Source organism: Schistocerca piceifrons, chromosome X (assembly GCF_021461385.2).
Source record: "Schistocerca piceifrons isolate TAMUIC-IGC-003096 chromosome X, iqSchPice1.1, whole genome shotgun sequence".
Taxonomy (NCBI): Eukaryota; Metazoa; Arthropoda; class Insecta; order Orthoptera; family Acrididae; genus Schistocerca; species Schistocerca piceifrons.
In genome coordinates this window covers 737,979,353-738,006,200 of record NC_060149.1, presented here as the reverse complement: position 1 = coordinate 738,006,200, position 26,848 = coordinate 737,979,353, and the positions used below count along the sequence as shown (strand labels likewise).

General features: G+C 38.7%; 1 protein-coding gene across 1 annotated transcript in view; it reads left to right on the top strand.

Annotated features, from left to right (window-relative positions):
• Positions 1-18,767: 18,767 nt before the first annotated feature.
• Positions 18,768-26,848, top strand: part of LOC124721864 (Fanconi anemia group M protein) — a 230,472-nt gene continuing 222,391 nt past the window's right edge. The window contains exon 1 of the mRNA XM_047247000.1: positions 18,768-19,229. Within this exon, the coding sequence (XP_047102956.1) occupies positions 19,156-19,229 (74 nt within the window). The 5' untranslated portion in view covers positions 18,768-19,155. The remainder of the gene's footprint in view (positions 19,230-26,848) is intronic.

Genomic DNA, 26,848 nt, shown 5'->3' with positions numbered 1-26,848 from the left:
TGACGTCGTTTTGTCATCTAACTGTTGCAACTGTTGTTTTTATCTATGGGTTAGGCATCATAATAAGTCAGATTTGGCTGTTGTACATTTATTATGCACAGTGGTGTGAGGATGACGTCGCTAAGTACGTCGGCATGTTCATTCAGATGACAGATCAATGTGACAGATCTGGAGTCATCGTTCAGGATCCCCAACAATGTGAACATGCATTCCGCTGATGCAAACCAAAGGGCCAATTGTTCCAGCAGAGTGCGGGGTGGTTTAGATTGGTTAGAAAGACTTCAGAGGACAGGCATGGTGTCTACTTCTGACGGTCTGAAGAGGTGGCTATGATTAATAGCACTTCATTCGGATAAAATACAATACAGCACGACTACACAGCACAGTGTTCTAACCCGAACTGTCCCACCGTTTTAATCTTGCAGATATCGCACCCCGCAGCTGACGATCTTTAGTGAGTGATATCGTTGGCGCTGGTGACCCCCCAGATTTTCACATCAATTTTTGTTGACTAAATTTTGATTGATGGAAGATTTAATACATCTAATTACGATGACTGCTTATGTAATTTTTAAGAATAATAAAGAGCAATGCCAAAGTGGTCCGCTATTAAATGTAAAAGCTGGTGTGGCGATGGCTCCAAACCTCTAGCGTTTCCAATGACAGTACAACAAATTTGAGCTTTGTGTTTTGCCACTAGATGAAATTAAGTGTTCTTTACTAAATCACACATGCTGATTGCGAAAATGAAATCGGAAATGTCCCATCATGTACCAATTCTTCTGGAAAAGATATGCCATATGTACCACTTGCGAGAAACTTGAAAAAAACTCACAGTCAGTAACAATACAGAAGTAATCTGTAGTTGAATAATATACAGGTCATGTAAGAAAAGTAACTGAATACCCAGATGCAAAAGTCACTAAAGTCATTTTTTGTCGATTTTGAGTTCGGTACACTACAGTATAGATTTTTTTACATGATGGAATAGGTTTCAGGGCGCAAAACCCGCTATAAACCGTTGAAAATGGCTGTAGAAAGCCTTGATCTGTTGCAAAGATGCTAAATGCACTTTCTCTTCGGGTGCAAAGCCCGCTAAATGTCCAACGTTCGCAAAATGCGCCAAGTTCAACAGGTATGGCAGTCGCTGTGCCGTGTCCTTATGTAAAGCATGCTGACACCAAACTTACTAATCTAGACATTCAAAGGTACCTTTCAGTTAGTTACGATTAGGAGGCATATTTTTCTTATTCAGAGTTAGGTTGGCTGCGCTGTAACGAATGCTTATGCAACAATGTAGCTCTCGCTGCAGATGCATTGTTAAAATATACATCAGTGAGCACAGTTCAGCTTATCATCCGGTTGTTCGTTAATGTATCTGCTTGAGTGTTTTGAAGAAAATGAGTGATTTCGTGGACGATTTAAATGCATGAGATGGTACAAACGAAGTGGGAGTAATTGAAATAGTAGGAATACTGCAAGAATCGAACCCATTGTAGTAGCAGCAAATGACCAGATCAAGACCAAGAGTGATGGCCCCTCCTGGAAAAGGAGCAGGAGTTCTGCTCAGTGAAAGAGAAATGTTTCCAAAACAGACAGGTAAGAACATGGCTCTGAACACTATGGGACTTAACATCTGAGGTCATCAGTCCCCTAGAACGTAGAACTACTCAAACCTAACTAATATAAGAACATCACTCACATCCATGCCCGAGGGAGGATTTGAACCTGCGACCGTAGTAGTCGCGCGGTTCCGGACTGAAGCGCCTAGAACCGCTCGGCCATAACGGCCGGCATGTAAGAACTTGAAAAGTATTATTAAAGTAATATTATGATATAAAAATTGTGTTGACACTAATCGTAATGACATAACCTCAACAAATTCGTGGTACGATCTGTGCGCCCCTCTACAAAATGGCGTAGTTCGACCAATTTAATGGATAGTTCCTGCAAAACTGAAACTGGTAACAAAGTAAGAGTGTAGAGAATAGCAAAACTAAAGAAAATTTGTGTTAAAGATCTTGGAGGGGGCAGCAAGGAGTGTGTATGGTGGCGCAAAATAGCTGTGCTGCGCACTACAGTTACACTGTTGCCAGAGTGCTCCCAGTTTCGGTTTCACAGGAGGATTTTAAGCAACCACTGGGGGAGTGGGTGTTGGTAAAAAAAAATGAACTTTTTCTACCAATCATACGGTTTAATCACGCCTTTTATATACACATCACCGCGGTTCCGAGAGTTCCAGAACCTGTACAGAAAATTGGAATAGAGAATAAGATAAACACCATTTCCGCCATTTTTATTGCTCATGAAAACCACACATACATAAAATCATCACCTTCAGAGGTGGTGGTCCAGATTGCTGTACACACCAGTACCTCTGATACCTAGTAGCACGTCCTCTTGCAATGATGCAAGCCTGTATTCGTCGTGGCATACTATCCACAAGTTCATTAAGGCACTTATGGTCCAGATTGTTCCACTCCTCAGCGGCGATTCAGTGTAGATCCCTCAGAGTGGTTGGTGGGTCACGTCGTCCATAAACAGCCCTTTTCCATCTATCCCAGGCATATTCGATACGGTTCATGTCTGGATAACATGCTGGCCACTCTAGTCGCGCGATATGGTTATCCTGAAGGAAGTCATTCACAAGACGTGCATGATGGGGATGCGAATTGTCTTCCATGAAGACGAATGCCACGCCAATATGGTTGCATTATCGGTCGGAGGATGGCATTTACATATCGTACAGCCGTTACAACGCCTTCCATGACCACCAGCGGTGTACATCGGCTCCATATAATGCCACCTCAAAACAGCAGGAACCTTCCGCCTTGCTGCACTCTCTGGACAGTGTGTCTAAGCGTTCAGCCTAACCGGGGTGCCTCCAAACACGTCTCCACGTCGGGAGTGAAGTTGCGTATCATGCAGCCTACTGTCCACAGTTTGAGTCGTTACACGACGTCCTGTGGCTGCACGAAAAGCGTTATTCAACATGGTGGCGTTGCTGTCAGAGTTTCTCCGAGCCATAATCCGTAGGTAGCGGTCATCCACTGCAGTAGTAGCCCTTGGGAGGCCTGAGCGAGGCATGTCATTGACAGTTCCTGTCTCTCTGCATCTCCTCCATGTCCGAACAACATCGCTTTCATTCACTCCGAGATGCCTTGACACTTCCCTTATTGAGAGCCCTTCCTGGCACAAAGTAAAAATGCGGACGCGAGCGCACCGCAGTATTGACCGTCTAGGCATGGTTGAACTACAGACAACACCAGCTGTGTACCCACTTCCTGGTGGAATGACTGGAACTGATCGGCCGTCGGACCCCCTCCGTCTAATAGACGCTACTCATGCATGGTTGTTTACATCTTTGGACGAGTTTAGAGATATCTCTGAACAGTCAAAGGGACTGTGTCTGTGATACAATATCCACAGTCAACGTCTATCTTCACGATTTCTGGGAACTGGGATGGTGCAAACCTGTTTTTGATGTGTGGATATGCTACTTGCTTTTTTAACTTAGCATGCCGTGTTTACTATCCCTTTTGTTTTATCTATGTGTACAAACTTCTGCCTACTTTGCAAGACCGTGATGTGGTTCCTCCCCCTCCTCCCTCCCCACCCCTCATCGCCAACTATTGCTTCTACATGAGCATGAGACTTTGTGTCTGATACAAACACAAGGCCTTCGCAAAAATGACCGATAGTAAACACCCCCTCCGAAAACTAAGATGCAATGAACTTACCATGCAAGACGTAAAGAATGAAAATTCACCAAACGTTTTACCAGAAAAGAACCATGGAGTGGCAGAACAACTAAGCAGCTCCACATGTCTCTACCACCTCCACTAGAAGACGACCCGACGAGGATGAAAAAGGAAACGAAGTATCATCATCCATTTTCCTTTACCGAAAAAGAAGTGAGAGGAGATCGAAAATGTTTTTGTTTGCAATGCGGCTTTTGTCAATATAACGAATTAAGAAAGATAGGGTTACCGCGCTGTCACAAAATTTTAGACTACGATGCAGTTCCGAGACATGAGAGTAGGCGACAGAAGAACCAACTTGTATGAAGCGAGAAAAGAGTGTGTAAAAAATCACATTACGAATTTCATCCACTTAGAACGTCAGCACTGGCGCGAAAGCAACACCCAAAGAATCTGCTTAAGTAGCGAACTGAGCATAGTGAAGATGTGGACCATGTAGTGCGAAGAGAACCCTGAAATCTTTGTCAAATACGACTACTATAGTGGCATTTTTTGCCAAGATTTCAATACCTGCTTGACATGCACATCTCTGGAAAATCGTATTCAAGCGGAAAAACGAAGTGCCGAAAAGGTGACTCTGCAAACGCAGCTCAAAGTCCATAAAATGAAAACTGATGTGTTCTGCTACAAGCTGAAAGAAAATAACGAGGGTGAAATAACTCTCAGCTACGATTGTCAAAAGAATTTAATACTATCAAAGGTCCAAAGGAAGCGGCCTGTTATTCCCGTCAAACCTACCTTCACAAGTTTTCAGTCTGCCAGTGCTCCTCGGAGTCCTCCCCCCCCCCCCCCCCGAGAACATCGACACAGTTGATTGGAACATGAATACGCCAAAGGATCGAACCAAATACCGTCGATGGTTCACCACAGACTAACACACCTAAACTTTGAAGGAATGAAAAAACTAAAAAACTTTGGTATTTTCCGATCTGTGGGGGGATTATAATGCAAATAGGAGGATGATCAACATACTGTGTCTCTGCTGTCTTCTCGAAACTCCCGACAATCTAGACGAAACAGAATTGTGGTTCCCAGTAGTAGGAAACTCATTCATCCCATCTGACAGGCAGTCGATAGTGACGTCACCGCCGCGACCACCGCACTGCCTGGTAGACTGCGCTCAGCACCACTTCTGCAGTACACAACACGGCGGAGAACGTACACTCACACAGCGGACTGTACATCCTTTATCACAACTCATGTTCATATTGTCTCATGGATACTGGTTCCATGCAATGTCCAAAGACATGTTTACAAAGTTTACTCACACACCTTCGATACAACTCCAAGCCAGCACCAATTCAGTGATCTCGGTACATGAAACGGTTGATCACGTGTTACAATTTTTAAAAAAATCTTCACTTCCTATAGATCTTCCTCACCACTAGCATAAGCAAACTAGCCTTGGGAATCGACTTCTCCAGCATTTTTGTCTCTCACCAGAACTTGAGCAACTAATCCTCATAAACCACACGACCTACACCTTAACTGATGACTGGTAATGCCTCCGCCATGCACAAAACTTCAGGTTCCACTGAACGAGCTAACAACATCAGACAGACAGTCAAGCAAAAGTCTTGCCAGATCTTGCAAAGTTCCTTTGAACAAATTTCCTGAAAACTGTCTTTTCAGCTAGTTCCACAGCCCACACACAATGGAAATATTTTAGACCTTGTAGCTACAAACAGGCCTCACCTAATCAACAGCATCAGCATAAAGACACTGTATATTGACCATTATGTCATCATAGCGACAATGGTTACTGAAGTTTATAAATTAATCAAGAACGCTAGGAGAGTATTTCTGGTAGGCAGAGCAGATAGACCGTTGTTAGCATCTCTCTAGGACAATGAACCGACATAATTTAGTTCCAGTTTGATGGATGTAGAGTAATTACAGGCAAACTTTAAATGGATAGTAAATCATAAAGCATGTGTAAAAAGATTGATGCATGAAGCCTACAACAACCACCGTGACCTTATCAAGAACCCAAGAAAATTCTGGTCCTACATAAAATCGCTGAGTAGATCTAAGGCTTCTGTACAGTCACTCGTTGACAAGTCTGCTGTGGCAGGAGAAGATTGCAAAACTAAAGCTGAAGTCTTAAATTTTACATTTAAGAAATAGTTCACACTGGAAAATGGTACAAACATACCATCGTTTGACCATCGAAAAGACTCCTGTTCAGAGAACATAGTAACAAACATCCCTGGCTTAGAGAAACAACAGAAAGAGTTGAAAGCAAATAAGTCGACATGTCCTGATGGGATCCCAATTTGGTTTTACGAAGAGTAATCTACAGTTCTGGCCCCTTACTCATCTTGCATTTATTGTACATCTCTCACACAGCATGAAGTCCCAAGTGACAGGAAAACAGTGCACGTCTCCCGTATATTAGAACGGTAAAGAAATGGACCTGCAGAATTACAGACAATTAATATCCTTAACATCGGTTTGCTGCAGAATGCTAGATGATATTCTCAGTTCGAATGTAATAAGTTTCCTTAAGACAGAAAATCTTTTGTCCACAGTGCAGCACAGTTTTAGAAAGCATCATATGTATGAAACTCAGCTTGCCCTCTTCTCACATGATACGACACGCACTGTGGATAAAGGCCGACAGGCAGATTCCCTATTAATATATGAGAATTGAGGCCATCACTCCACCCCTGGGGTCAGCCCACAATTTTCACCTACTATAGTAAAACTAAACTCCATCTGAACAGGCCATGAAAAACCAACAGTATCGACTGTCCGCCATGTCATCCTTGGCCCACAGGCGTCACTAGATGTGGATATAGAGGGGTATGTGGTCAGCACACAGCTCTCCCGGCAGTATATAAGTTTACGAGACTGCCTCATCTACTATACTGATATTTTTTTATCTTCACTCAACACTTTTTATTCAAATAAAATATATAAATAGCTTAATTTCATGAAGAAAACTAAAATATCTTAGTATCAAAGTGATGTGAAAATCAGAATCATTATAAATTATAACAATATAAAAATGGTTGTAAATTAGTAGATTATTAATTTCTAACTAAAAAGGTTTTATAAATCTCTGCTTAAAAAATTTAGAAAAATTGAGAATAATCTTAAAAATATAAACTTAATGAAATATTTTTTAAAATATAAACTAAAATGGCTCTGAGCACTATGGGACTTAACATCGGAGGTCATCAGTCCCCTAGATCATAGAACTACTTAAACCTAACTAACCTAAGGACATCACACACATCTATGCCCGAGGCAGGATTCGAACCTGTGACCTTAGCGGTCCTGCGGCTCCAGACTGTAGCACCCGGAACTGCTCGGCCACTCCGGCCGGCAAAATATAAACTCTAGAAAATATAAACCTAAAAAATATAAACACAATTTTTCCATTTTTAAAAATTTAATAATTTTTTTATCTTATAAATTAGTTCCTCAATTTCAGCATTCAAACATACACACCTAATTTTTTCATTTTTTAAAAATGTGATAAAGTTTTTGTCTTACAAATTAGAAAAAATAAAATATGACTAATGAGTGAGACGAATTTAAATTTGACAAAAATATTTTGTTGAAAGAAATAATAAACCAAGAAAGAAACAAGTCAAATGTAATACCTGTAAATATTAATTGAACCCATCTTAAATTACAGAACATTAGAAATGTATAAAACATTATGATCATGTTGCATGTTTAAGAGGACCTCATGTAGTGGAAACTGATACAGAGATATGGCAAGACATAGAGAATTTCCAGTTACCATAAAATCGTCTTTATACAAAACTTCTATACAATCATATTCGTAATGATTTATTATATAATATTTATGGTTACACTCTAAATTATGTTCATGATAATTATAATTTAACAAAAATATTAAAGGATTATATTTTTGGTTGTATATTATTTTTAAAAGTTACTTAGTCAGTAACCAAAAAATCAAAATCTAGAGAATAGAACAAAAAGTTGTATCTATCCTCAATTTCCATCCCTTAATAGGGAACCTGCCTCATAACCAGTTTCATATTTAACAATAGGAACTCTAATTTCCGTACTTTCTACACCAATTTTGCAGGAGTATCTTTTATGTCAATACCAGATTCATTGGAATCAGCCCATCTCAGTATAGAATATGGAGACCATGTAAAATATCTTTACCATGTTGATTCCTGATAATCCTTAAAAAATACTCCAAATATTTCCAAATGATAAAGTATTTCATTTAATTATTTTTTACTTTGCCATTATTAAGAACGAAAGCGTTTCTGAAGAAGAGAAATTTTTTAACATCAAGTATAGATTTAAGAGTCAGGAAGTCTTTTCTGAAAATATTTGTATGGAGTGTAGCCATGTATGGAAGTGAAACATGGACGGTAAATAGTCTGGACAAGAAGAGAATAGAAGCTTTCGAAATGTGGTGCTACAGAAGAATGCTGAAGATTAGATGGGTAGATCACATAACTAATGAGAAGGTATTGAACAGAATTGGGGAAAAGAGGAGTTTGTGGCACAACTTGACAAGAAGAAGGGATCGGTTGGTAGGACATGTTCTGAGGTATCAAGGGATCACCAATTTAGCATTGGGGTGCAGCGTGGAGGGTATAAATCGTAGAGGGAGACCAAGAGACGAATACACTAAGCAGACTCAGAAGGATGTAGGTTGCAGTAGTTACTCAGAGATGAAGAAGCTTGCACAGGATAGAGTAGCATGGAAAGCTGCATCAAACCAGTCTCAGGACTGAAGACCACAACAACAACAACAACATTATTAGGAATATATCCTTCGATATAAATTTTATCACAAAGAGATGAAGTTAAATTTTATAAAACTGATGAAGAAATTAATGAATGTGCTATTCTTAATAAAATATTATTTCCTTTTTTATAGTTACAAAACCAAAGAAGTATGCAATATAGTTATCAATTAATTTTTATTGCTTTCCCTCATATGTATGGTAATCTTACTATCAGCTTGAATAATTTTAAAATTAAGAGATTATTCAGCATGATTTTGATGAACCCAGCCAATACCAATAATTATAATAATTTCCATATCTTTAATTGGAGTATTTAGATTATTTTTACTTTTGTCATTCATTAGAAGAGAATAAAAATGATCGATGTCAATCTTATTCACTTATAAAGATTAACATTTATAAAAATGTAAATTTTTGAATTTGTTTCTAACAGATTATGTTATAATATTACTTTTAAGCCAAACTATTATAAGAATTACCACAACCAAGCAACTTAACAAAAAATTGATGATTTTTTTATTATAACCATTTATTAAAGATGAATATTTGGAAATTAGGTTCTTTTAGTTTTCTTCCACAAAACATTTCTTTCAAATCTTTTAATTTATATGTAATTGGAGCTGAATATATAATATCACCAATTTAAAAAATTGCTGTTGACGAATTTGCTGTTTAGCCTATTTCAAAAATTCCTTTTAATTAACTAATTCGAACTGTATATCCTATTGCATATTTTGATTTATTATTATACACAGCAAAAAGTTTTTTTAATAATTTTTTTCATTAACTTTTAATGGCTCCATTCTAAATGTTGAACATTTTATTTTAATACATGCTTCAACTAGTTTTATAATTAAGTCAACCAATTTATAATTATCATGAAGAACAAATTTTTTCCACACACTTTCTTTTAATGTTCTATTAACTCTTTCACAAAGTTAGCCTTTATTTCTGTAAAAGTTTAACAGTGATTAATTTTATGATTTTCCCAAGATCCTCAAAATCTTTATTAAAAATCTTTGGCATTAACTGTTTGTAAATTTCTGTGACATCTTGGCATTTAATTTTTTTCAAAAGCATTGGCTACATATTTACCTGTTTTATATTCAACTGGAAAGACAGAAGTAGAGTTGAAAACCCACAAATAACAGTTAATAAATAATTATATTCTTTATTTATTTTTTTAAAATTGTTGAAGTTTCCAGAATCTGTTTATACTAGATGAGCTAGTCTTAAATCAACTATTCAAAAAGAAAAAATATTTCATGTTTCAAAATTTTCCTCATCTGTTTGTAAAATTCATCAATTATTTCTTGGTGAATATTATTATTCTGGGGCGTTGATACCTACAAAATTTATTCAAAAATTTACTTTTATATTTTTACAAAGTATATAAATACCTTCAGTTCTTTGTCTTCCAGTTTTGTTCTTGTCCTATTTGGATGATGAGTGTCTGTAATTTTTTACATTTCAAACTTCGCATTATTAGGGTTATCCAATTAAATAAGAATACATTTCACCAAATAAAATTGTTTTTACATTTACTTAATTGGTTTTTACTTTATTTTTTAATTTTTCAGTTATAAATTTTATGTACATAATGTTTTTAAGGTTTGGTTAGCGGTAGAAATATTGTAATGATTATAAAATACAGTTAATGAATTATCAAAATCATTCAAAGATAAATCTTTATCTATATTTTTACCAATAACACCCTTAGTTAAAGATAAATATACACTTAAAACTATGTGTTTCGTATTCATTTCCACTCATAAATCTACATTTAGTTATTTGTTTATCATATGCCTTACTTTTTAATGCATTAAATTTATCTAAACCATAACTAAGTGATGAATTGATGCTATTTATCTTTTTATGATAATCTTCTACAGCTTTCTGGTAAATTGTATTACTTATCTTACAATTTGTTAAAATATTATTAATTCTTTCTCCATATACCTTTTACTAACAAAATTTTTAAAGTCAGTTCAGTTGATTTTTTAGGTTTTAATTAAATTTTTTTAAATGTTTTGCATATTCTTCTTCGGTAACTAGTCTGCTTTAGCTGATGCTAATTTATTTTCTAAATATTTCTTTGCGCCAGCTCTATGGATCAGTAACGTCAGCTACTATTCTAATTTTACAATCAATGTAACAGTTACTAATCTTACTGATCTCACACAATTCGCTTATTCATTTGTTTTCTATATTTTATCTAATTCAAATTTATATATTTTTATTCTAATTATTTATTAATTTTTTAATCTAAATCTTTATTAATTTTTGCTTCAATTCCTCCTAAATTCATTTTTTTAAAAATTACTAAGTCAAAGACTTTATCTAAATCTATGTACTTTATTTTTATTTTATTACCAAAAATTTTCATTTATTCGATTCAAAATATGATTAAAGTTAAAATTGTGTGCTAACAGTTTTAAAACAAATAAACACAAATGGCCACAAATAAATTCATCGAAATTTTATATTCTTTTAACATAATAATATAAATAATTTTTTCTCACCTTAGTAATCATTCTTTTGGTATACTGTCCGTAAAAACGAATCAATACAAAACAACCTTTGTATGTTGCATTTTATAATAAGCAATAAAATGAGTATCAACACTATCATAAACATTTCAATTAACTTCACCAAATTCAAAAATTTCTAATTTATTAGATAATTCATCAAAAAATCTCTAAAATTTTTAATTTTTAATTTATTATCTATTTTTTCTATATCTAAATTACTTAATGCATTTGATATATAGTAACTCTTTTTTGGAAATTTCTTTTGTAGTTTTTTCAATCCAGTGACAGGTGAAGCCAGCTAAGGATGTAGTTCTGAACACGTTGTTTCCATTGCAAGACTGTGTCTCTTTTGGTCTTTTAATTTTTATCACCTTTTTTCTTTTTATTACTGTATTTAATAGAGCTGTAGCTGCTGCACCAGCAGAGGTTAAAAAGGGGACTGCAGCTGATAATAACTAAAGAAATACTCCTTCATGTTTTGTTAATCCTGAACCTACAATCTTTTTTGTTAGATAAATAGTAATTATTTCACAACAGGTGTGGCTAATGTTATGATTAGTTCACTACCTATTTTCTTGTCTCATTTCGATTTCTGCACAGTTAAAAATTATCAGATCTACTTAGTCGATCGTTATTGGTATCAGTTTTAATTGCTTCAGGTTTAATTTTGCCACTAGGTATCAAAGTGTAATCAATGCTCACCTTATTCATTTCCCTTGATTAAAATTTTACAAAAGTTTAGAAAAGCTGATATTTAAAAGATTTATAAAACCATCTTCTTTAAAAAAATTTGTGAAGTCAGTTTATCTAAAAAATTTATAATCCCCAACTGTTTCCTCTTAGTGATGCTGCATCAAATTTTTTTCTGAATGAATCATCTTCAGCATACATTCATTTAATTGAAGTTCATCTGCTTCATGTTTTTTTCTAATTCTTTATTATTTCTACAGAAATATCAGGTTTTTTACAAGTTTTGTTAAGCCATTTACTTTTTAATCAGCTCTAGCTAATCTTTCCTTTAATTTAGTTCCTGAACCACGATAATTACAACCACATAGGAGCATTTCAAAAGGTAATTTATTAATTGAACTATTTACTAAACCTTTGTCTTATTTTACTGATTTCCAAAAAGTATGAGGGAAATTATTAAAAATCTAATTAAGTAAGATATTAATTGACTGATTTTGACAGGAGAGCTAAAACAGCTTAGGTCTGACCCACCACTGCCCACACCGAAACTAGGTTTATTGTGCAGTATCGCCCCCTGTATATCTAGTAAAGCCAACCAGTGCCCTTAAGTAGTGCAAGGAGTCCCTCTATAAGTTTTTTGTTAGGCACAATTTCTTCAGGTCTAGTTATCCGAAGATTCTGTGTATCTTTTACTCTCCAGTGCCATGCATTCGAAGATTAGGTGTGATGCAGTTTCTTCAACCTCTTCACATCTCCTACATTTAGGGTCCTCTTCCGTTATACGCATTGTGTGTAGGTGCTTTTTGAAGTTCCCATGGCCAGTCATCAGTCCAGTCATGAGTTTGATCTCTTTCCTGTTCAATCCCAGGATTACACAGCTTCTTTTAAAACATGGCTTGGGCATCATTACCTTACCATGTTCTTGGTTATAGATCTTGGTCCAATATCCTACGTGCTGTTTCCTAAGCCAGTTCTGTAGTTCTAATTTGATCATAGCCTTGGTGATTGTCAAGACAGGTTCCGGTCCAATAAATGGAGTTGTTGCCCCCATCCTAACCAATCTGTCGGCTTGTTCATTGCCACAGATACTTGAGTGGCCAGGGACCCACACTAGGTTCACCCTATTGCTTCTCCCTAGCTCCACCAGAGCCCTGTGGCAGTCTGCAACAATCTTAGATGTTGTTGCAGGAGCTGCCAATGATTCCAGGGCTGCCTCGCTGTCTGAATAGATGTAGATGCTACGGTCTTTGTAGCACCTACACATATTCTCCTCCACACATGCCCTGATTGCAGTCATTTCGGCTTGGGATACAGAGGCCAGTTTCCCCAGAGAGATGATGCTCTCAAATCTTGGCTGAACCCCGTACAATCCGGCCCCAACGCCTTGGCCTGTTTTTGACCCATCAGTGAACCAAACAATGTCCCCCGTACAGTGTCGAACTATTTTCTCCCACTGCTCCCTACTTCCAGTTATTATATTGTAAGGCTTGTCGAAGCAGTTGGGAGTTATTATATAGTCGGCAGGCATTTCCCCCGCCATACCTATATTTACCTCACTCACTATGTTAGTGTGTGATTCTGGATATCCGAATGAGAGCCAGTTTTGGCCAATTTTAAATCTGTATGCCCCAGCTGCTGCGTCCATCTTAACCCAAAGGTGAAGTGAAAGCATAACCAGCATGGCTTCCATTCCAGCGGTTGGTGTGCTGCTAATTCCGCCCGTTATGGCTAAGTAGGCCAATCTCTGCACCTTAGCAAGCTCTTTAGCAGCAACCCTCTGTTCTACCTTCTTCCACAACATTACAGCCTCATAGGAAATCCTAGGTCTAACCACTGTGGTGTATATCCAGTGCATACCCTTGGGGCTTAGGCCCCAGTTTTAGCCACAAGTTCACCTAGTTCTCACTAAAGTACTTTTTGCCTTGGAGCACATACTCTTAATATGAGGGGTCCAAGTTAGCTCCTCATCCAATGTTACCACTAGATATTTCACTGTCCCCTTTGCAGGTAGAGTTTCATCGAAAAGCTTTAGATTCCAACTTGCATACTGAATTTGTCTCTTCGTAAATGGCACCACAACACTCTTCTTAAGATTAACTCGCAAATCCTGTTTAATGCACTATTTTTGCACAATGTCCAACCTCCCTTGTGCCATATCCTGACTGTGCCAGTGAATTTGCCAAGTATTACCATGACAAGGTCATCTGCATATCCTTGGCAGAAGCATTGTCTGGAATTTAGTTCCTCAATGAGTTCGTTCACCACTAGATTCCACAATAGAGGAGACAAAACTCCTCCTTGTGGGCAGCCTCTAGTGGTCTTAATTACCACTTTTCATTCATCATAGTAGTCTCTACCTTCCTTCCACTAAGCATGGCCCTGCTCCACCTACATATAGTGGTCCCAGGTCATGCACCTCTGCTGCCCTTACCATAGAATCGAAGGTCGTGTTACTGAAGGCCCCCTCGATATGCAGGAAGATGCAGAGGGCTATTTCTTGGAAGTGAAGTGCTTTTTCCACCTGCCCAACGAGTTGGTGGAGAGCTGTCTCACATGATTTACCTGGTTAGTATGCGTGTTGGTTCACGTGTAAAGGGACCCTACTTACCCTCCTCTCCCCAAAATATACATTAACCAGTTTTTCCAATGTTTTGAGAATGAAAGAGGACAGACTGATTGGTCTCATATCCTTGGCCTTGGTATGAACAATTCTCCCTGGCTTTAGGATGAAGACAACCTTCACTGCCCTCCAAGCATTGCTACTGCTAAGCTAACTCTGAATAGCCTGCATAGGACTCTTATAAGCTTTTCTCCTGACTGTTGCAGGAGAGCTGCAAAAATTCCATCTGGGCCAGATGACTTGAACGGTTGGAATCTTCCCATTGCCCAGTGGATTTTGTTGAAGTTCACACACTCCTTGGCCAATTCCCAGTCCTCCCTTCGAGTGCCTGAGAACTATTGTCTCTCTGGGGTCACATACTGGTCTGTGTTATCTGGCAGAGCATATTGAGGAAAGTGAGTTTTGCGGAGCAATTCCAGCATCTCATGTACTGTCTTTGTATATTCCTCATCCTCCTTCCTCAATGTACCTCCTGGATTGGTTGGTACTCTAGTGAGAATCTTGTGAAGTCTGGCTTGTGCAGCCATGCCCTCCACTTACTCACAGAATGCCTTCCAGGATACCTCCTTTGCTTGTCTTATTGCAACACTGTAATTGACAAGGGCCTCACAATATTTAGCCCATTGTCCTTTACGCCTCGCAATATTAAACAGTCGGTGTATCTGTTTTCTTTGCGTTTCCAGTTTGTTATTCCGCCAAGGAACACTCCTATTTGTACACATCCTGGTAATTGTGCAGTTGTCCTGATATGAGGTCACTATGGCAGAGGTAACAGCCTCCGCTACTTCCTCAAATTCTACTGGTTTCCTTATCATGGTTTTAATTTCCGATAAGCCTAAGTCAAGGTCCCTCCTATATGTCTCCCAGTCTGTTTCCCTAGGATTCCTATAAGTCATGGTCTGTCTGATTCCCATTTCAACCTTGAATTTAATGTACATGTGGTTTGATGAGGATGGCTCCAACACCACATGTCATTGTTTGACATAGCTACCCATTTTCATGCAACCTTCTGCTATTTCTGAATGTAGGTTCATTGCCCCTATTCAGGACCTCTAAGTTGTTAGCTAAGAGAAAGTCAAGAAGGTACTCACCTCTAATGTTGGTGTCCATGCTGCCCCGCACTAGGTTGTAAGCATTGGCGTCACATCCCACCAGCAGTTGGTCACCTTGCCGATGGCAAGTCTCTACCAGTCTCCTCACTTCCAAAGGGGGGGGGAGGGGGGGAGAACTGTCTTCATAAGGAAGGTATGCTGAGGCCAAAATAATTTCCGTTGTGATACCTTCCTCACATTGGTTATAGGTTGTGTTCAAAAAATGAACAGCGTAGAGACCTGACCATCATTTTTCAGGACAATGCTCAAGCACGTACAGTGCAAGCTGTTAATGCTTTGTTTGACTGATGGGGCTGCTAAGTGCTATACCACCTACTGAACTCTCCTGACTTAAGCCTTCGTGAGTTCAACTCGATTTCTAAACTGAAGGAAACACTTCACGGCATTCGCTTCAAAACTGCTACAAATTCGTCGGGCAATAGACCGTGCCATTCGAGCTGTCAACACAACTGGCACTGCTAAGAGTATCCTTCGACTTCCACATCGCTGGCAACGGATTATACACAATGCTGGTGACCGCTTTGAAGGTCAGTAAAACTTTGAAACACGTATCTATTTTGTATGAGCTGTAAAGAAATAGTGGCCACTATTAAAGTTCCAACCCTCGTGTTACGGTCAGCTTCGACGTGACATTCCTCTTCACAGTGGTACCACTAAAGGACTCCTTGAAACTATTGGAGAATCATTTCAATGAAGACATTATTCTGTCATACACTCACGATCACGTATTTCCAGTACGGGGGCAAGTTTTACCAACAGGTGCCATCGTGTTCGAGATCTTCCAGCATCACCATGATGTCCTGCTGACGAGCTTGTTTCGCCAAGTCGCCAGTGAATTGCTGTAAACGTTTGTGGCTGTGGGTGGCGTGTTGCTGGGTATCGTTCCTCATACAACCTTCGAGCTTCATGCGCACTACCATTGGCTAGGTCATAAACAAAAACCATATCTCATTGTTCTTCAAACGAATACTGTACCGCCATGCTTACTGTATGACTAAATCGCAGGTGATGTGTGTGTGCTCCGAACTAAAGCTTATGTGTGAATGCCTCTGACCTGAGGTGTAGAGAAACAGCAAGACCTATTCAACAAGTGTGCGTATCACGTTGGGGCAATGATGGGGCGAGGGACGTTCGTATGTGTGAACTGACACCCATAGCGCTGCCCATCAAGCGACGAACGGCAACAGGGCAATCCCACGACCAATCGGAGTGTGTGGCGCCAAGTTTCCGCAGTTTAAAAATGGTGTGTTGGCGACCTACACAACATTAGTGATTTTGGTTCCTACTGGCATCAGCTATCCAGGGTTAAAATTTCGTGACACAATTTTTCTCCAGTATATATTAGCGTTTTTAACGCTTCCTGCGACTTTCTTATGAATACAAGTCTGTCCTACAATATCTAATGTTATTTATATTTCCGTCTGATTAGATGATTACAAAACGAAGGGTAAAATAAATCCCTGACTGTTTATTTCCGAACATGTAGCGATTTCTAATGTATAACTACGCAAGAACTTAAGAGGATTGCTAAAATTTCTATGGGTGCACCGAGCAGCAACGAATCTCATGTTCTTCCGGGTTACAAATATTTCGCTGTTTATTTCCGAGTATGTGGAGATATCCGAGCCCTTGGTTAGATAGGAACATAAGAGGACACGTTAAATTTCTGTTAGTGAAACGAGGAGCAAAAACATTCCTGTTCTTCCTTGTCAGATGTATATGGCTATTTACAAATAAGTGTAAAATCAACACAGGTCGTAGGTTTATTTCCAAGTGTACACAAAGATAGTTAGAACAGTATGTGATCAAAAATATCCGGACAACACCAAAAACATACAATTTGCATATTAGGTACATTGCGCTGGCACCTTCTGCCAGATATTCCATATCAGCGTTCTCAGTAGTTATTAAACATCGTGAGAGAGCAGAATGGGGCGCTTTGTGGAACTCACGGACTTCGAACGTGGTCAGGTGATTCGGTGTCACTTGTGATATACGTATTTACGCGAGATTTCCACACTCCTAAACATCCTTAAGTCCACTGTTTCTGATGTGATAGTGAAGTGGAAACGTGAGGGATATGTACAGCACAAAAGTGTACAGGCCGACCTTGTCTGTTGACTGACAGAGACCGCCAACAGTTGAACAGGGTCGTATTGTGTAATAGGCAGACATCTGTCCAGACCATCACACAGGAATTCCAAACTGCATCAGGATACACTGCAAGTACTATGACATTTAGGCGAGAGGTGAGAAAACTGAGATTTTATGGTCGAGCGGCTGCTCATAAGCCACACATCACGCTGGTAAATACCGAACGACGCCTCGCCTGGTGTAAGGAGACTTAAACTTTGGACGATTAAACAATTTAAAAACGTTGTGTGGAGTGACGAATCACGATACACAATGTGGTGATCCGATGGCAGGGTATGGGTATGGCAAATGCCCAGTGAACGTCATCTGCCAGCGTGTGTAGTGCCAACAGTAAAATTCGAAGGCGGTGGTATTATGGCGTGGTCGTGTTTTCCATAGAGGGGGCTTGCACACCTTGTTGTTTTGTGTGGCACTATCACAGCACAGGCCTCCATTGTTGTTTTAAGCAGATTTTTGGAACACTGTTGAAGAGCAATTCAGTGATGGCGATTGCATCTTTCAACACAATCGAGCACCTGTTCATAATTCATGGCCTGTGGCGGAGTGGTTACATGACAATAACATCCCTCTAATGGACTGGCCTGCAAAGAGTCCTGAGGTAAATCCTATAGAACAGCATTGGGATGTTTTGTAACGGCGACTTCGTGCCAGGCCTCACCGACCGACATCGATACCTCTCCTCAGTGCAGCACTCCGTGAAGAATGGGCTGCTATTCCCCAAGAAACCTTCCAGCAACTGATTGAACATATGCCTGCGAGAGTGGAAGCTGTCATCATGGCTAAGGGTGGGCCATCACCATATTGAATTGCAGCATTACCGATGGTGGGCGCCACGAGCTTGAAACTCATTTTCTGCCAGGTGTCCGGATACTTTTGGTCAAATTGTGTACTTCAAATGTTACAACCAATGGCACTGGAGATTGTTATCTTTCTGCCATTATCGTCATTTTCTGTTTGACAGCTGCAGTATCTTATGGATCATCCACATGTTACAACCAGCGGCACAAGCGATTGTTATCTTTATGTCGTTATCGTCATTTTCTGTTTGACAGGTGTACAATATTGTCGGGCGGCTTGTGCAAGTAGGCTGCTAGGTACCCTGTGACAATACCAAGGACAAACTACAGAGACATCTATCCGTTCGCTGTAAACCAGCCAACTGTTGTTCGTATGACATGAAGAACTTTAGTCGAGGGCGACAAATCTGATAATCTTTGAAAATGTGTTGTTTTGACAGCGGCATGTGGGGTATGGCGCGCAGTGTGATCATTTGTAGGTGTACTTGTTTGTAGGGTATTGTGTTGTGTTCTTATTTCAGTGTTACTAGACTGATGTTTACATCTCAGGAACAATGTGAGCATGTTGTTTCAAAATATTGTTAAAGAAGAGTTAGTTGTGAATCGTTGTGCTTTATCATATCATTGTGATGGGTAAGCAGTTGACACTTCGAGAGAAATGGAAACGGAAGAGACGCCGTATTGTAACAATAAATCAGTGTAAGAACGTGTTCATTGTGGAAGGACAATTCGGTACAATATGTCAGATGACATAAGTTTGCTGGATGAAGATCATGATTTATTACTGGAAGCCCTCGAGGGGATTGCGGGCGGGTAAGCAGTCTAATTAGACTTACGAAACCAAATTTGAAGCTGTGTGTGCCTTTGTCTGTTTCTTTTTATCAATATTACATCCTGGTTTGAGCAATACAATAACTTCACAAGGAAAACTGTTTCATTTTCCTTTGTTGTTTAGTGTATAGAAACCGTGCCAACCTCATGGTGCATTGCTATTGCGGGATGATAAACTCGAGTTAGTCTTTTGAAGCATCCCAATGAATTGTAATGTTAAGTTTTTGCAAAAGTGAAACATTTTGAAACACCTTAGGCAGTATCATGTTACATACACAATTTTTATGTTGTTAACCATTTTCATTTTTTTCCGCTACTTCACTTTCCTTCTATACACAACTTTTCATATCCAACCCAACATGTGTTTCTGACTTTTTATTATTTATAAACTATTTTAGATTTTATTTTTACTTCTAACTTCTTCCTCTGTGACTGTATTGCAGTTAAAAAGTATTGGGAAAGTGAATGAAGTCTGTCACTCTGCAACAGAGACTAGACACCTAAATAAAGTCATTAAATTTAGTGGATTCACTGTTTTCAAGTAAAACATTTAGGGCTAAGTTGCAATCATAATTTTTTCTTACCTTGGAATTCTAAACATCATTAGCCATAAACAATTCGCTCTCCAAAAAGGGATTTTGACGTATTGAGTTGTTTTCGCAGTGATTAATAATGTGTTGTTCCGCAAAAAGTATTGAGTCATTATTTCATGTATTCACTGTTGCATGCAAAATTCAGGTGATAGATAAATTATAAATGTAAAGTCCATCCACAACTTCTGCCGGACCCATCGGGACCAACCAGCCACCATGTCATCCTCGGCCAGTGGTGTTATTGGATGCTGTATGGAGAAGCATGGTGCCAGCTGGCCATTGTCCATTTTCATAACTTGGAACCATTACTACTCAGTCAAGTAATTCCTGAGTTGGCATTGTGAGGCTGAGTACACCCCACACCAGTCCCCTCAACAAACAGTAATGACAGTACTGGGAGTCAAACCCGGCTCCTCTTTTAAGAGCTAGTTCCGTCTCAAAAAGCATTATATTGTGGTACTATGTTTTGGCTTAAAACAGTACTATAAAACAAACAGTTAAATATATGTGGGTTTCGTGTTGCAGAAGAGTGCAGTGTGAGCACAAAATGCTATTGTATCACAGTCCCTCTTCTTACGTAGGTTTCAACAGCGGGCATTTAAGTCTTACAATGGCTGCTCTACAATAGTTTAACAGTAGTCCAGCCAATTGTGTACATAGTTGGCAACTCACATCAAGCGGTACTGTACGCAATACAGTCTGCTACTTCAAAGGCTGGTTGTCAAGCTATGCCGAGGACAGAATCCTTACCTCTATTAACAAGATTCATCTACAATTGTATCTTATTGCAACCTTAATAATGCTGCCCCAGAAATCATTAGCTGAGCAGAGGGCAGGTATCTGTTCAAATTCGAACATGTTATTTTCCATTAAGCTCTTGTTGGCCAGTGCAGGTTTATTTTCCTGCTCTAGTTTTATGTTGCATGTATGTTCAGTGCAACATAGGAAGACACAGCACTGTGTTTGTCCATTGTAAGATTTTACACATTTACATGGAACGTAATAGACCCCAAGATGTACAAAGACTGGGGTTATCTTTTACACAGGCCAGAAGGTTCCTTACTTTTGCAAGTGGTCAAAATATGGACTTCATGCTTCATTCAGGCAGCACTGCATGGTCAGTGCTGTCCCCTTGAGTGTTGTTATGTCATTGTCGAGGGAAAGAGTTGTGTGTCAGAGGGAGAATTTGTGAATGGAGATACAAGATAACCACCTACACCCAGTGAAGCCTACAGTTTTGCCACGACAAATATTTTTCCTGTCTCACAGATCAAAAGAAGTTGCTTTGACATGCCCTGTGACACACAGGCATGTTATCCAGCAGGAGACTCTGCCAGTGTGCATAGCTTGTGACACACTAGTGTCAGTACAAAATATCTCATTTGCATTTTATATTCTGACAAGGCAGGCAGGAATTTTTCTTGATTATAATTTGTTTACTGTTTGCAAATTGTAGTGGAGGTTATTTAAATGTGCTGTTTCCCAGAGTTGTTAGTTCATCCTTTTTTAGTCAGTGATCAAGCCATCCACAATTATCTGAATAAGTTTTACAAATGTGACTGCATGTCCATTTCTCTGTTAACATATATTGGTAAACTGAGACGCAGGTTTTTATTTAAGCACTTTTAACGTCTGTATATGGAACTGTTACCAAAGATTTACTTGGTCTCACAGAGGCTGACTCTTCCTATCTTGCTGTAAGTGGTCTGCCAGCCACATGTACCAGCGAATAACTTGAATAACTTTTAGCACTTTCTTCAACTAATTCTCATTTATTTAGTATCTCATATCATGACTACATCATTCGTTTAAGTGTGAGCAAGGGGCATGAACGTGCATGTAGACTTTCATTCTCTATTTTAATATGTACATAAGCAACTGCTCTTTGTGTTGTCATTGCCAGTCAGATTTTCAGCATCTAGTATGTGTCCATGTTCTATTGTCTCAAGAAGTATGCTAAGAAGGAAAGACTTTATTACTGATCAGAATTTAGTTCATATTCTGCAGTGGTGCTGGTAAGCCATGCTATTGATTTCTCTGAAACCAGCCTCATCATCATAGTCATCATCATCATCATCATCATCATCATCATCAAGAGCGAATATGGAACCTTGGTTTTGATCAGAAATCAATCTGTTGCTTAGCACAAGGTCTAGATTTGTTTTGTAATCATTTCAGCCATTTATAAATCTGAACAGAATTGCCAGTATATACTCTATATTAAACACTCTTTTCTTTACATATAGCAAAAATTTCAGTTTAAATTAAGGAACTGTGATGCATAATAGAAAAGAGATTATTTTGACATGCATTGTGTATATATTTCACACATTAACTCCAAAAAAACTCAGTGGGTGCGTGCTATAATGTGATTTATGCCAAATAAACATCCTTATGTAAACAAATACAAAACAGGACACAAGCTATCTTTGCATAAATATATTCTGCAAAATACGTAAGAAATTAGTATCAGTATGAGACAGAATATTCATTTAAAGTGGAAACATTTTGGAGTACAATAAAATGTGTTTCTCAGTAATATACTGAGAAAACTTGGATGCAATAGAATCAGTTGAATAAGCAAACACAAGTATCTTCTCCATTGTGGAGATATCAAATGGCTGAGTGACACAAACAAGACTTACAACTGGAGGCCACGACGTTGGAATCACAGATTTACTTCAAACTTTGTACACCTTTAGCCAGCCATTAAAACAACACAATGTGCAAGTAGTAAGGTGCACTTCTCTGGCAATTCCAAGAAAATTGCAAAAGAAGTTTTACCTGTTTATTATTTAACTTCTTTTGTGATTTTCTTGGAATTGCCAGAGAAGTGCACCTTACTACTTGCTCATTATGTTGTTTTAATGGCCTGCTAAAGGCGTACAAAGTCTGAAGTAAATCTGTGATCCCAACATCATGGCCTCCCCCTGTTAGACTTGGGGTTCTTCAGAGCACCAAACATACATACCTGTGTGTGTACTACAAAGAAGATTGCAAGGGTGTGAACTGAGCTTCCATGTACAATTAATAAACTTTAATGCCTATCTACCACTAATCTTCACTTAGTCTGTTGAGTGAGAAATATTCTCGTAGTTGAAGTATTTTAACTCTATTTTAAATTTATTTTCCTCTTTCAACATCCTGAAATAAATTTGAAATAAATTTCCTGAATGTGAATATGTTGGCATCAGCTGTGTTAGGTATAGATATACCACCTATTAGTGACGTGTGAAAATTTGTGCCAGACTAGGACTCGAACCCAGATTTCGCACTTATCATTAGTAGTCACCTTAACCACTTTGGCTATCCATGCACGCTTCCCAGAGCAACCCAAACATCCATATGTCAGACTTTCTACATTCCTGTACCATAGTCCCCTACAGCCATATGTCCCTATACCATAGTTCCCTTAACCACTTTGTGTAGGGGATTATGGTATATGGGTGTAGGTACTGTGACATGTGGAAGTGTGATTCAGTTCAGGAGGCATGCATGAATAGGAGTAGTGGTTAAGGTAAGTGGAAAATGCATGTTCAAGTCCCAGACGGGCACAGATTTTCACATGTCACTAGTAGGTAATACATCTATACTTAACACAGCTGATGCCAAGATATTTGCATTCAATAAATGTATTTTGGATGGCTGTCAATTGTCATTAATGTGTGTTTATCCAGGCCTGCAAGTTAAAATTCTTGAAGTAAGCTAACAACACATTCTTGTATGATTCTGACAGGGTTCTTATATCATTGGTTTTTTTTTACTCATGTTAAGAGGGGGATGCTGAATTTAAGTGTATTGTAACTAATGATTTGCATTTATTTGACAGACTCATGTGTATGTGTAAAGGGAAGATACTGTTCATGTATATAACTTTTTGGTAGACATTTGTAGTATTTGTGAACTGCAATGAAGTTGATTGAAATAGCTATTCTAACTGATGACAATTGGTTTTACCATAGAATAGCTGCTATTCCATGATTTAATATGTATGCATTACTTTGATATCATTTGTGGTGCAGACTTTTGAATAATATTTGGGCCAAACAGACTGAATTGGGCTTGTGTGAAAGCTTCAGTACATGAACTTCCCGACTTGAGCAACATGTCTTCCAACTAGCTTTGTAGCTGTGACACTTTCCTGGTCTTTACCATCCAAAGTCATGTGTAGTTGCACAGGTCAGACCAATCCCCAAGAAAAAAAAAGAAAAGTAATCTACTGAACTGTAGACCCATATCACTGATATTGATTTGCAGTAGTACTTTGGAACATTTACTGTGGCTGAACATTATAAAAATACATGTAAGAAAACAATATATTGACATATAACCAGCACGAGTTCAGAAAATATCATTCGAGATTGTGAAATACACCTGGCTCTTTATTCGCATGAAATAATGTGTACTATCGACAGGGAATCTGAAGTTGATACCATATTTCCAGAAGGCTTTTGAACAAAAATTATTTCTAATGAAAGAGTATACTTGTGGAGTATTGTCTTTACTGTGCAACTAGATTCGTGATTTCCTTTCAGAAAGCTCACAGTTCTTAGTATTTAATGGCATGTCATGTAGCACAGGGTTTCCCGAACTGTGTCCCCCAGAACACTGGTGTTCTGCAAGAAGTGAAATATTACCCTGTGAAAATCTACTAATAACATGGTGTTTATTCCAACATTTTCACAATACTAATTATTTGTTGAAACTTTTATTATGATTTCTATGTTATTAATTATGATTTAAAATTGAAGTTATCATTGAATAAAACAAGTTTTTCACATTTAAAAAAAATTTTGTTAACCTGCAAAATAAACAAGATATTCAATCAACGTATCAGGATTATCAAAGTGTTACATAGAAAGAAAAATTTGAGAACTCCTGGTCTACTGAAATAGGAGTGATATCTGATTTAAACTGACTCCTACTATGTTGCTGTTATTTTATAGGTTTCTGTTATTTCGTCACTGCCACCTAGCTACTTGCTTGAAAGTCAGGTTGATTACTAATTTCCAGGAGTCAATAATTTATTGAGCATGATGTATTTATTGTTCTCAGTCTCTTTGTTGTCATTGTAGTGGTGTGTGCCAAAGAGACGTAATTCACATGTACATTTTGGCTAAATGTCTGGCCATATCAAAACAAACAGAAAACTGGGCCTCTCCAGCTACCTGTGAACTCATTCTTCCTCACTTCTGTTCTGTGGCCGGTGCCTTTATGTTACCTTGTATCCTATGCTTGGCTGGTTGTTTCTGCAGACAACTGAAAATGGTTGCTGATCTGTCTTCACTTCATCATACTGTTTGTTTGCTGCCATGAGAATGGTGACCACTAAATGAGGTCTTGAAGTCGTCTGTATGTATCTAATTTCCACACAAATAGATGCGAAGGAGGTAATGTTAGTTTTGCTTGTAGCAAATGGTAAGTTAACCAATCCTCTGAGTGATGGAAAATGGCAAATACATTAAAGAGCTTCATCCTCTCTAGCTAATTGTAGCTTTGGTGTACATGGGGTTCCTAGGCAGGTGACTGGCTACCACAGGCAGTCCTTTATTATGTTAGGCACTTTCCATAGCTCAGCGTCCACTATTTAGAAACAACGGACATTCATTTGTCACAAAGAAGGGCTCCTGGGCTTCACTGCCTTGATCACAACAAAGATGCAAACATAAATATAGGTATTGTACTTATGAGGTGAATGGGTACTGGAGTAAATCATTGTTAGCACTTCGGGGTAATTTACTTGATCTCCATTTTATAAGTGTTACTTAGGAAGGTAGCAGGATATTTGGAGAAAAGAGATGGAACCTTCAAATTCAATTTCTGAAATGTGTCGCAAGATGGATGTACCGTTCGTGAACCCACCAACTACTGTATTCTACTGTATTATTGACCCATTGTAGACTGAAAGAACAGTTATGAAAGCTGAAGTCCTAAGTTTGAACTACGTATTTAATGTTTTCTCGACATTTGGAATAAGAATAGGATTCCAGGTACATGGGTAAAAAAAAGGTCCTTCTCTTCAAAGTAGGGAGCAACATTATGTATTTTCTGTCTTATATCTTAAAGATACCGAAGGAGTTGTATAATGCAGTTGAACAATAACTAAAGGAACAGCAACCTATTTTAAAGAAAGAAACACTATTCACATTTGCTTTCAAAGAATGTTGGTGTGAAAATGGTCAGATGTGTGTGAATTCCTAAGGAATCAAACTGTTGAGATCATCAGTCCATAGACTTACACACTACTTAAACTAACTTATGCTAAGAATGGCAGACACACACACACACACACACACACACACACACACACACACACACACACACACACACGCACACGCACGGAAACTTGACCAACCACCAGTGACAAAAGTGCTACTGCCTGCCCCAAAGTTCCTTGTAGTTTCTAGATCTGAGGACGAAAAGGATTTTTCATCTGTCAACCCTTTCGTTATTCAGAAGGACATAGATGCCATAGCCGGACCTGTCAAGTCTTGTACCAGGATGCATATCGGTACCTTGTTGTTGGAAACTGAGAGCGCCTTTCAGGCACAAAAACTCCTTCGAGCTACACTCCTGTACACATTCCCTGTCTGGGTGGAGGCTCACCGCACTTTGAATTCGTCGCGTGGTGTGGTATCTACTAGATCACTTGACGGATTGACTGATGCGGAGATTCAGTCTTTTCTCACTGAGCAGGGCGTGACGGCTGTCCGTAGGGTCATGAAAAAGGTCGACAATGACCTCGTACCGACCCGGACACTTTTCTTGACCTTTGATAGTGTTCAGCTGCTGTCGTGCATCAAAGCGGGCTATGAGGTTATTTCTGTTCGCCCATATGTCCCGACACTTACGCGCTGCTACCTGTGTCAGCATTTTAATCACACTCGCCAGTCTTGTTCTAATGCGGCTAAATGCGTCACTTGTGGCAGGGACGCCCATGAGGGTAACTGTCCACCTCCGTCTCCTCGTTGCGTGAACTGTCAGGGTGACCATGCAGCGTCCTCCCGC